Raw genomic sequence first — 12,799 nt, 5'->3', positions numbered from 1 at the left:
GCGAGTGGCTTCATCCCCTTGGTGTTTGTGCTGTGAGTGTTTTGTTGACTGGGAAAGTGTTTGTGTCGGAAATTCCTTGTTCTTTCTCGTTGTTCGCACGATGTTATTCTTGGTATCGATTTTCTTAAATAATGCAGTGCTTCCGTGGACTGTGGTTGTGGCGAAATATAGTTGAACAAGTTATTTATATCAGCACATCCCGAACAAAGCTCGCGTGGCGAAGACAGGGACAGAGACACACACAATGTTCTTGATGAAGTGATTGCACCATCGTGGTGCCTGACGCCCGTTCGTGTTTTTGTAACTACTGTTACGCTGATTGTGTTAGCCTTGTAGTTAGGCCCCTCCGCATAAAATGTGCTAAAAAAAGTAACTTGTTCCCTGCTCAGTCGTGTGCATGACGAAAGGAGTCGCCACATTGCGGGCACTGAACTGTTCATCCACGCCGGTGGTCCTTGCACGCGGTATGAAAATCGCTCTCTTCGATGAAGCCGCATGTAGCTCAATAGCGGCACTAACTGCGGACGTCTCTACAGCTTGCTCTCCTTGCGATAATCGCCATTCTGAAGAGCTAATGCTTGGCATGATCAGCAAGGCTCTCTGTACATCGGAACGGCAAGCACTGGTACAGGTCCTTGCCAGGCATGAGGCTGCATTCGACTTCACGGATGGAGAGGCACCCCTTCATTTACCGTCGTCCCGCGCTCGTCACCGAATATATACCGGCTCAGCACACCCCAGCCGCCTGAAGCCCTACCGAGTGTCATCCTTCTAGCGCAAACTTATTTTAGAGCAAGTCAAGGAGATGATGAACAAAGGTGTCGTTCAAGAGTCGTCTAGTCCATGGGCAGCCCCAGTAATCCTGGTCCGAAAAAAAGATGGCTCCTGGAGATTCTGCGTGAATTACAGACGTCTGAACGCAGTGACAAAGAAGGATGTCTATCCGCTACCACGAATCGATGACGTCATTGATTGCTTACACGCTGCTTCGTACTTCTCAACACTTGATTTGCGATCGGGGTACTGGCAAATACCTATGGACCCTGCCGACAAGGAAAAGACCGCTTTCGTGACTCCAGATGGCCTATTCGAATTTAATGGTATGCCTTTTGGCCTTTGCAATGGTCCAGCCACCTTCGAAAGATTCATGGACACAGTATTACGTGGTCTAAAGTGGGAGATATGCATGTGTTGCCTCGAAGATGTAATATTTGGCCGCACATTTGAAGAACATAACGAACGCCTCAGCCTTGTTCTCGACTGCATCGAAAAAGCTGGACTGGTTCTAAACTCAAAAAAATGGTTTGGCGAGCGCCAAACAGTGGTCCTGGGACACTTAGTCGGCAAGGATGGCGTCAGACCCGATCCTCGAAAGATTGAAGCGGTGAGCTCCTTCAAGCCGCAGCAGTAAGCACGAGAACTTCGCTGATTCATTGGCCTATGTTCGTATTTCCGTCGTTTTGTTCCCCGGTTTGCCGACATCGTTTACCCATTGACAATTATTTTGCGACAAGATGCGGCCTTCAATTGCACACCAGAGTGTGACGCTTCCTTCTCTCAATTGAAGTTTATACTAACGTCAGCACCCCTCTTGCGTCACTTCGCTCCATCTTGCCTGACTGAAGTTCACACTGATGCTAGTGGAGTCGTGGTAGGAGCGGTGCTTGCACAACGTCACAGTGGTGCAGAACATGTTGTCGCATATGCCAGCCGTTGCCTGAGCAAATCTGAATGCAATTATACGGTTACGGAACAAGAATGCCTGGCAGCTGTTTTCGCTGTGCAGAAGTTTCGGTGTTATCTTTACAGTAGACCATTCAAGATTATCACCGACCATCATTCTTTATGCTGGCTGGTCGGTTTGCGTGATGCCTCTGGTCGCCTCGCACGGTGGCGCTGCGCCTCCAGGAATACGACTTTGTGGTATCGTACAAAAGTTGCCGTCGTCATGCTGATGCAGACTGCCTCTCTCGGATTCCTCTTGCAACTACCGACTGTGATGCTGAGAATTTTGACGACTGTCTCGCTACTGTTACTTGTACGTTCCCTGACGCGGCAGACTTTCAGCGAGAACAACGGAATGATCTTACCCTCGATCCGCTTATTGTTGCCGCCCGTACTTCTCAAGGCAGCGGTCGCTTTACTGTCCGTGATGAGTTGCTCTTCAAAACTAATTACTGCGGGCATGGAGCGCATTGTCTGCTTGTTGTCCCCGAGAGCCTCCGCTCTGCCGTTCTACGTGCCATTCATGAAGATGCTACATCCGGACATTTCGGCTTCGTACGAACGCTACACCGCACGCAGGAGCGCTTTTACTGGCCCAAGATGTACGAAACAACCAAGCGCTATGTCGCTAGTTGTGAAACAAGCCAACGTCACAAGCGACCGACCACCGCAGCCCCGGGTCCCCTTCAGCCATTGACACCGCCTAGTACGCCATTCGAGCAAGTAGGCATTGGCCTTTTGGGTCCATTCCCGTTATCCAACAACAAGAACCGTTGGGTAATTGTCTGCGTAGACCATCTTACACGGTATGCAGAAACTGCAGCCATACCCTCTTCCACCGCTGCTTGCGTGGCGGTCTTCTTGCTGCGTTCCGTGGTCTTTCGTCATGGCCCACCACGTGTCATCATCAGCGACCATGGTCGCCAGTTCACTGTTGATGTCATTGAAGAGTTACTTCGTTTGTGCACTTCATAGTTCATAGTTCCGTCATTCCACGCCGTATCATCCACAGACCAATGGCCTCGTTGAAAGGACAACCAGAACGCCGACCAACATGCTTGCCATGTACGTCTCTTCCAATCATAAGAACGGGAACGACGCGCTACCCTTCATCACTTACGCATACAACACGGCGAAACATGAAACCACGAACTATAGCCGATGTTATCTCTTGTATGCAAGGTTACCGCGAAGCCCTCTGGGCACTTTCTTACCCTTCGTTCTGCACAGTGACGATTCTGTATCGAAGACTTTGTGTGTCGCCGAGGAAGCCCGTCGAATAGCTCGTCTTCGTACTCTGGCCTCACAATGTCGTTCAAAAGAGCGATACGATGACCGTCACGTACAAGTATCGTTCGAAAAAAGTGACTTGGTCCTTCTTTGGACACCGCAACGCAAGCGTGACTTGTGCCAAAAGCTTTTGTCACAATATTCAGGCCCATTTGTAGTTGTGGACCGCCTGAGCGAACTCACGTAATAGCTCGCCTCCTGTTCAATGGTCAGCGACCAATAAGAACTCAGCTGATTCATATTGCTCGCCTGAAGCTTTTCTACCCTGCTTGTCCATCCTGACTCGCCCCGCGGGCTTCGTCTGCTTGCGGGGAAATGTAACGGATACGAAAGGCAGGCACAAAAAGAGGGAAGAGAAGACGAAGACAACGAAGAGCTTGAGAGGCCGTACTGTGCTACGATCAGGCTCCTACCATCGTCCATCTCCTGTAAATAAAACCATTTCTTCACAACTCTTCGTAACAATTTGTTAAAAAAGGTCAAATTGAAAGAAAAAAGACACTTTTGACTACGGCGTCACTTTTTTTTTGTCCGTGACTGCCTCGTCTTTGTAAGCGACAGAGTTACAAATTTTCAAGTCACTCCTATGACTTGAAATATATCGCTACCTGCTCTAAATATATATGTATATGAACATATGACGAAAACATATCAATATCTTTTGCCTAAGTAGTGACCGAAGTATGCTATCAGGGAAGAACAAGCCAAAATATCTCAGACATAAATGAAGTAATGCTCCATATTATTTACTGTACGCCAAGATCTGTTATAAAATATAGTTTCGGGACTTGAACTGAAAATGATGGCTGTTTTTACACTAACTATTACAGCATTATTTTAATGGCAACTACTACAACCTGGAATCTTTCAGAATGGCAATGATAAAGTCAGGTTTATATGGCAGAATGACGAAAAGTCCTGTTCTGTCAATTTATGACTTGCTTAAAGTAAGGAAATGGGGAATTGATCAATTTATCACTGTTAATCTCGACGCTGTACTACAGAGACATCCTAAGCACGTAGGGCATGCAGTTAGTCCCATTTCCTCGAAGAGTACAGGCAACCTGTTGAATAGATATTGCCGTACATGATCTCTATTCCAAGTGGGACTTCTACAGACTCCTTATCGTTCCGCAGAGCCGACACATGCCCCTGGCTGATAGGCGTCAATTCAGGTGACGGTGGAGAAAATTAGGGAAAACCTTAATAACTAGCCAGATACTCAAGCAAGCGCGCATTTCTTGTTTTCCGTTCAATAGCTTCCCCGACCGTTCCGTAAAACAAACAACACAAAAATGACCGTTGTAAATTTAAATATGTTGTATGGTTGTACAAAACAAATTAAAAAACCAAGCACGCGTTCCTCCATTTAATTTTTAGGAGCGCCACTCATCAAATACACCAAGTAAATGAATTAAAATCACCCGGCGAAATTCGAAGCGTGCCCCACCACGTCACGCCAGTTTCGACTTTTTTCCGCTCACACTTTCAACTGACTGAGTTCCTACCTCACGAAATTTATATATAAAGCGAATAAGTCACAAATGAGGAAAACGCCAAAACTACCAGCAAGCAGCAGGTAAAGCGAACACATCGGCTATCACACGGGGAGAAGTGTGTCTGTAGGAGGGGGTTCAGGCAGGCGGCTCGAACCTCGCGGTGACGGCGAGAATAGGGGCCGCTTGCTTTTCGCCTCAGTGCGCATGCTCTGCACCCTTCTTGTCCCGCTGACTTCCCGCTCGATCCCATCCTCTCGGCCACCGTCTCCCTTTTCCGAGGGCGAGAGGGAAGATCTCCAACGCGGGCTACGGTGACCCGTCATCGCGAACAGCTAAGGCAAGGGCGTCGTAGAGGGAGGGAGAGAGAGAGACGGCACTATTCTTGCTCTTCCTCACTGAGCCTTCGGTGGCTCCCGTGGCGTGACGTTTCCCTCATCCGCTCCCGAAATTGGTGCTGCCGTTTTGCGCTCAGGCCCGGAGGGTGAAAAAAAAAAAAGCCTCCGCACGTCAGTGGGTAAGACAGGGAGTGTTGCACGTTGGTCGGTATTCGACACGCTGCCATCAAGTGCGACCGCGCTCTGAAGCCGTTCGCTGCTGCTCAAAGGACGACGAGGGAAACTAGCGCTCTGCTTTGTTCGGAGTCTTGCACGACGAGTACTGTCATCATTCTACACAAGCAATGTGACGATTGCTGGGAATGCGATTCCGTGGATCTCTTGTGGTGGTGGTGTGATACGTGTTCGACGCTGGCGCCGACTTCAAGTGGAATTCGGAGATCTATCTTGTAGGACGTCGGCGCAGCAAGCTGCGCGAAGGCCAACTGTAAACTGTGTACGAACCCGGTGCTCTCAAAAAATATCTTTAGCAGTATATATGTTCGGGAGTGCCTCATAATTCACGTGAAACTGCAGAAACATATGACGGCAAAGATTTACGGCGCGTATTTTATGTGCTGATATATGCGGTAGTGGTTGACCCTTGTTCTTTTGTAGAAACATCTTGTGAGTAAACATGCGCGTCTAATGCAAAAGCAAAAGAATTCTTGTTGATGAGATCCTATACATGTTTTTTTTATTATTTCATTTGTAACGTTGCAGCTAGCAATATTGCCGATATATGTCTGAGTCTTACGGCGACTTTCACTGCTTTTTCGGGTGATGAATGTTGACGCGTTTTCTATCAATCAAACATCGTTCACGTTCCGGCTTTTGGAAATTAGTTGAAATTTTAGCTAACTGCTTTTATATACTTGCCTTAAATCCTTCGGGAAAATTTATGTTAGAGTTACATGAAATAGTTGTATTTCTATGCTATAAAATACAGAAAAGAGCGAAAATGATGTCAAAATTAGAGCCATAGTCATAAACATCGGACTTCTCTCAGAACGATGTGGTCGGCCAGGCGCAATCACTGCCCTTTATTTAGCGGGAGTTCCGAGTCATTTGTAAGTAAATCCCGCCGGAGGCTATGTCACTTGCTCTTCATGTTTGCCTAATTTTATCTTTGTCGTTCAGATATCCCAAGTAGAATGTTTGTTCATTGAAAGAAGCCGTTGACGAGAAACTGATTTCTTACACTGATATTTAATGGTGTCGTCAAAAATTTAATTGTAATTGATTTTTAAAGAATCCCAATGTTTATTCTCAAGATTCTCCTAGCATATTTTGCGATCACAGCGCTTATGAAGTGCAAGGATAGGAACTTAAGATGCTTGTTTGTACGTCACTTTTATTAAGCAGAAAAATTTGGGTGCTGCAATGTACGGGACGACTGGCTTGTGCCGATGATTTGAACACCAGCCAGAAAAAAAATGTCATCGATATCAAAAGCGCTGCTTTAGCATAGGTTAGAGGACAGTGTAGTGTCATGTATGTTGGTAGAAGCTCTGAAGAAATCGGGTTCACGCTTCAAGCATCATCGATTGAAGCCGGCTGACGTGATCACTTTGGAGTGGTGTCAATGTAGACGTTATCAACGATGACCAGCGACAAAAAGGGCACAAATATGAGCACATGCATGCTCCATAGGACCGGACATTCCTTCGTGCTCGTGGCAGTGTCACTGCTGTCGCTGCTGGCAATACTTCCGCCGCAACAGCCATCGTGCGCCTCGGCATTGTCGCTGCTCCCTCAGACTCACACGGCAAGCTTGCTCTTCAGGACCCGTAGGGACGGTAAGTCTTGCCTGTAACATCTATAGATACTCTGCAACAGAAGATAACCATGTACTGAGCAACGGAGGAATGTTTATGAAGCATGGCCTTTATAGTTGGCATCATTACTTTACCTTTTGATCAGTCTGTGTGCTAAGAGTTTCAGTACGCGAGCACGCGTCAAGGTTACGATAAAAACAATGTACCGAGTTTTCTTCCGCTTTCATTTGCTGCCCACGGCCCGTTTTTATATCCATTATGCCAGACAGGCATGTCGTGCCATTTTTTTTATTACTTTGTCCTCACAACGGCACTTAGGGTCTGAATATGCTGCAGAGCATTCAGCGTGACGATGGCAACAATATCATCAAAGATAGAACATTGTACATTCACAATAATGTCACCAACCGTAGGACGGTTTAATAATTTATTCATTTATTTATTTATTTACATATTGTTACCATCCGTCCTGTATAGGACCAAGATAGAAGTGGTTATTACAGTACTCAATAAATGACAAACTCGCACTTGATGTACCATAAGTGAAGCGCAGTGCCTATAATGCACTATTAGAACATGTGAAGGGCTATTACTACAACGGAAGAGAACTACTCATACACTTCTGTATTCACATTTCCTGGAAACCTGTTTTGATGCAATGCTATTGTTTTAAATTCTTACGTTACAGTAAGATTTGTTCGGCATTTTCGGTGCTTGGTAGGGCTGTAAGTCCATCCGACAATTTTCCAACGTAATGTGGGCTATTTGGGCTTGCCCTGTTTCAAAACTTTCTGAATGTGTTCACTGAAACACCCGGTATTTCACAACGGTGTATAGTACAGAAATTCTGTCCCCTTTAAATGTCTCAATAGGTCCCATCTACTGAATAGAGTAACTGAGTTAGAGCTGTTCACTTGATGCTTTATTGTTTTTAAAGCGAAGATTTTAAGGGAGTTCCGCAATTGTATCTCCTATCCGAAGGCCGTCGTGCCATGGCGTGGTTGATATCAAATGCAAATGCAAGACAATGTGTGTGCGAGTCCAGAATATAAGCTGACACGCATGATCAATCATTTTAAAATAAACGTGACCTCGCGTATATCTCCTTCTCATACGCGCGGCTTTGGAAACCAGTGATTCGTAATGTTTTTGTTTTTAACGTCACATTATACCTGCTCCACTTTGAAGGTTAGCTAGCGTTTTGTGCAGCTGCAGCAATGAAAGCTGACACCGCAGTGCTGCAACTCAGCATCTGCGTTAGTGCGAGTACGTGAGCCAGGAAAATCCTGGTAATTTCGAAGTATGTAAGAACTTGCACAACTTCACTGTATTTGTAATATCAGTGGTCGTGTTGACACACATCATGAAGGAATGTTAAGTTTTGCAATCACCAAGAATATTTGTAGAAAGAAAAGAAAACATGATCTGCTTAATGCAAAAAAATCTCCTGCAGTCGGTAGACCTAAAGATTTTCGTTTAAACATAACAAACGTCGTCAACGTCTGCACGGTGAATAATGGGCCAAATAATTGCCGTTTTCCCATGAATTATAAAACAGCTCTTGATGTAAAGCTTCCTATTAAGCTGAAAAGTAAGCTGAAGTGCACGAACTCCGAGTTCGCTACCAGTTCGTTTATGAGTCAACTTCGATCGAGTTTCAGAAAGGACTACCGTCGTTTGTAGAGTTTTTTATGGAGTCCAGTGAAAAACCATGTCTTCTTAATTTTGCTAGAGACCAGAAGGCCAGAGTCAACCGCACCATTCCTGGCTAAAAAATAGAAGTGAAGTTATAACAGGGAAGCAGAATGGTTCAGAAATATGGCCGTGCTTTCCCAACTTCTATTGCTTTCTATTGCTACGATTGAAATAAATATCTCCAGCAGCATGAGCGAAATACGGTAAACTTGAGCTGAGAATCTGAACGCCGTCATTTTAAATCAACTTTCGCTGTGACTGGCAGGAAAAGTCAACGTGAACGTTGATCGAAAAAAAAAAAGGTCAGCACGGTATACCCTACTGAAAAGAAATGTATGGTGTAAAAACATTTGCTTGAGTTATATTAATTAGCAAGTAATTCAGCTTTAGAAGTATGTTCGTTACCGTCATGCAAGACAACAGAATTTTAAAAAGAAAGAGGCAATAATTGTTTCTTAGATGTTTTCATTTGTTTCGATACTCAAAAAGTGATCTCTCAGGTTTCTGCCAATTCAGTTCTCAAAATATTAACTGAGAGGAAGTTCCAGCTTTCTAGATTGCGCTTTCCTTGTTGGTGAAAGTAACACCCAACGCAGGTTCCTAAATGCACGAACTTTAGCCATAAAGCACTTGCTGGTAAATGTACAGCGCTCAGTGATTGAAACGCGATACTCGGAGCCCGTGGCTGCCGGCGCTTTTTGAGCCGCTGCTAAGCGTTGGGGACACGAAGCTGATTAATTGTGGCCTGCACGATGAAGGCGAAATCCTTGGCGGCGCATTGTGACTCATTCATTTCGTCCCCCAGCAAACACCCAGCCGTCTCCGGCGGCGCAAAAAGAACCGGCCGCCATGCGGCAGAGTATCCTGTTTAAATCGCTGAGCACTGTACATGGTACATAAGTTGTGGGAAACTTCATTCATTTGAAAACTGGTGCTTTTCAATATTTTAATGGTGGTGGTTGTTTAATTTGACAACCGATTATTTATTAGTTAGAATCCTGTTGTTTTTAATTATATTATTACGCATTTCAACGAGAAGTTGGTGCGTAGGCGAATGCCGCGTATGGAGGTGTAGGTTTTTTATTAACAGCTGTGCAAGGTGTTTTTTTTTTTTTGAATAAGGAATGGGCAATACAGATTGACACACTAGGTGGTCAATAAGATTAAATATGTGCCTTTAGTCTCCAAGAAACAGGTCTGTTATACCCATTATTTTGTCGATGAATTCGGTAAAATACTTCCTTCAAGTTTGGCAGCGCTGTTTCGGCGAATGCTATTGCAGCAAATGTGAAAACATTGGAAATATATGAAGCAGTGTCTTGCAATAAAATTATATGCTTTTAGTACATTTTACCAACATTTACAAATCTCTCTGCTTTCTCTTACACAAAAATGATTTTACTTTCTGTAGCTTTCTGTAATTTTGCGTAGCTATGCTGTTTTTCTCTGGGGTTATTATGTCTCAAAAAGCTACAACCTTCATACTTCAGTGTCCAGTATCTGTTGCATGAGAAATGGCAGATGTCATAATCTTGCGTTGCAATTTTGTTTTGGCATTAGGTAAGGTATTATTCATCGACCGATGGTTATGGCATTGCAGCATGAGATTATAGAACGGGGTTGTGGATGTGGCAAAAACCACTGTAATCTGACTGCCATGTGGGTAGCACGATTAAACAGCAATATTTTTAGGTGTGAAAAGAATCGCAATAGGAACAAGGAATAGTCCTGCTTTTGGTGAAACAAGACATCGGTTGGCTGAGAACAATATGAACGAAATCATCATATGAAATACCTAAATAAGGTGTCCAGTTTGGGCATGGAAGCAGCATGATTATTGCACGCATGCCTGCAACTTCTGCAGTTGGGCAGTGCGCACCAGATCGGTTGGAGCTACGGTATGGCAAAATTATACATTTTAGGCGTGAATATGCCTGTAATTTATGCACTCTAGAAAATACGCAAAAATAATGTCGCGCATTTTAGTGCAACGTTGCTTCTTGTTGTGTATGTGTTATTTGAGTAAAACCTCCAATCCAAACATAAGATAGAGTTCTATTCCTCGCAGTACTGCTTCACATAGGAAATATTTTGTCTTCAATTCAAAGCATGCGGTACATTTAAAGAATACGGTACAATACGAAGAGTATAAACGCGAAATAAAACCATATTTCGTCTTTTTAAAGCAACATTTTCTTCGCGATTCCTTCGAGATTCGAGAGTCCTGCCGAATAGATCGACACTGGCGAGCGCATATATAATGAATGGGTCTGTATAGCCGCGGTGTATTGTCCCTACTATTATGCCGCTGAGTGACCTTGTTCGTAGATGAATTACGCAATGAAACTACATACTGTGCTGAAATATTCCCACTGCAACAAATATAGGCTCTCAATAGTATAATTGCTTTATTAAAGCGAAGCTTTCTTTAACTTCACATTGGGGTGTGGCCTGTCTGCTCGACCGGCTTCTAAATATGTAGAATGGGCCAATCCCAGAGATAGTGTAACGAAAACTGGGTGGGTCCCGGTGGCAGTGTTACGTGCGTCACGTCGAGTGCGTCACGTGGGTCGCGTTGTGGAGCGACGCACGTCTTGCCATCCTGCCCGGCAGGCATATTCCCTACACTGCAAAACGCGGTGCAGAACACATGCCGCGACTCAAACAATGCAAATTTTCCCACGATGGGAGGATAACTTCAATAGTTCCTTGCGCTTGCATGGAAATAAAATGCACATCTCGGTATACCAAATATATGTTTGCACAGAATTTACGTGTAGTTGAAATATTTCGTTCAACATTTCATTTCGATCAAACGATTTCGATTTCGATCAACGTTTGGCGCTGAAGGTTGATTTACCAGGTTAGGCAGATCTGTTTTATGCCTTTGAGAATGGTGAAAACCGAAAAGAAAAACCTTGTTTTAGCATAAAGCCAGACCAATGTAACAGTTTGTGTTACAAAGAAAAAATTACTCGAACACATTTTTTTTACCTGCAACGAACATTGGCTTCATTGCACTCAAGTCGGTTTCACGGCAAGTTCTGTCTTTTCTTATTTATAAGTTTCGCACAACTCAATGTATCGCACGATCCCTCAAAGTAGGTTAGCTCTCCGATTCAACACGCTTTCTTTTCTTTTCAACCATAGTCGAAGCATTCACTTGTCTCAAGGAGGATGCCGTTTTGAAATAGGCAGCCGGCGACAAATAACAAAGCAAAAAATGTATTTGTTCACAATTTCAGCTTTCAACAGGCACCCTACGCCATTTGGTGTTGTTTACAGCAACCACAGAGCAGAGGACCAGTTCAAATTGTATTGAGGGCGGCCTCAGAAGTAAAAGTGCGACGAACGAGTTCGGCTCTTCGTTTTTTTTTTTTTTTTTTTGGAAGTGTCCGCACGGCGAGCTCAGCGGGAAGGGTCTTCCGTGCGGTAAGGGTTACTTTCTTTCTCTGACTTATTCCAAAAAGAATATAATATGAGATTACTTCGACGGTTCATTCATATAGGCCATAACGGAAACAGCGTGCTCGATTGCTATCACTTATGACTATTGAGCAAGTTTAATACCCTGGTTGGGAACGGTAATACATTTGGATGAACGCGCTTTCACGTACGAGATAACTTGCTTTACCTAGTCTTACTCTCACTCGCTAGTGAGAGTAAGGCTTGCACGCGTAGACGTAGTGTACTTACAGTAGGCGCGTAAACTGGTGTATATACAATGGCTTGCCTTTGCCACAGAGATAAATGTCCTAGTAATTCGCTTAGTGCGAGCAGTGGCAGAGGATTACGCTTTTACGGTCTCCTGCTCTCGAATAATTGTAGTCTCGGCCAACGCCACGCTTTCGTTACAAGTGGCAATCATCGTCCACTTAACGCTCATAAACCGCGTGATCTAAGAAAGCTTAGAGGCTTTGTTTCTTGACTTCGATCAAAGGGTTTGGGCTTTATGTAATGAGTTTGTCAAAACGCAAATGCATACATTAGTCTTCCGCCATCACCGAGCCTATGAAATTGAAAATGAGTTCTCGGTCCTGAAAAAAGCAGAATTTTTAAGCAGCGCGCTCCTTCATTTTTGTTTTCTTTGGATCATTGATTTCCACATACTCTATTTGTCGCATTTGGAGTCGTGCATTCGTGTTACAAAGCCTGCAGTCTCCTTTGCAGTGCAAAATGCACCTATTATTTCATGTACCACCTTGCCGTTAAAGTAACACTCAGTCATGCAAAGTGTCGTCTAATGAAGTCGCAATAATAATTACTGCGGTTCGATAGCACCACGGCATGTAGACTCACTTGCATAATGGCACGTAGATTTATATGCTTATGGATGGAATAGTCAGCAATTTCCTGTAGAGTAAAGGTGTCATTAGGGTTTGGATTGGCGTAATAAACACAACGCCATCTTTTCTTACTCTGAAGAGCCTCTGTTACG

The 12,799-nt window shown here is 44.3% G+C and overlaps 1 protein-coding gene across 1 annotated transcript in view; it reads left to right on the top strand.

Moving 5' to 3' along the window:
• The first annotated feature begins 6,326 nt into the window (after positions 1-6,326).
• LOC119456853 (uncharacterized) overlaps positions 6,327-12,799 on the top strand; it is a 103,499-nt gene continuing 97,026 nt past the window's right edge. Inside the window, exon 1 of the mRNA XM_049669428.1 lies at positions 6,327-6,687. Within this exon, the coding sequence (XP_049525385.1) occupies positions 6,492-6,687 (196 nt within the window). The 5' untranslated portion in view covers positions 6,327-6,491. The remainder of the gene's footprint in view (positions 6,688-12,799) is intronic.

Source organism: Dermacentor silvarum, chromosome 6 (assembly GCF_013339745.2).
Source record: "Dermacentor silvarum isolate Dsil-2018 chromosome 6, BIME_Dsil_1.4, whole genome shotgun sequence".
In the NCBI taxonomy this organism is placed as follows: Eukaryota; Metazoa; Arthropoda; class Arachnida; order Ixodida; family Ixodidae; genus Dermacentor; species Dermacentor silvarum.
The sequence above is the reverse complement of the archived record's forward strand: the minus strand, read 5'-3'. Positions and strand labels throughout refer to the sequence as shown.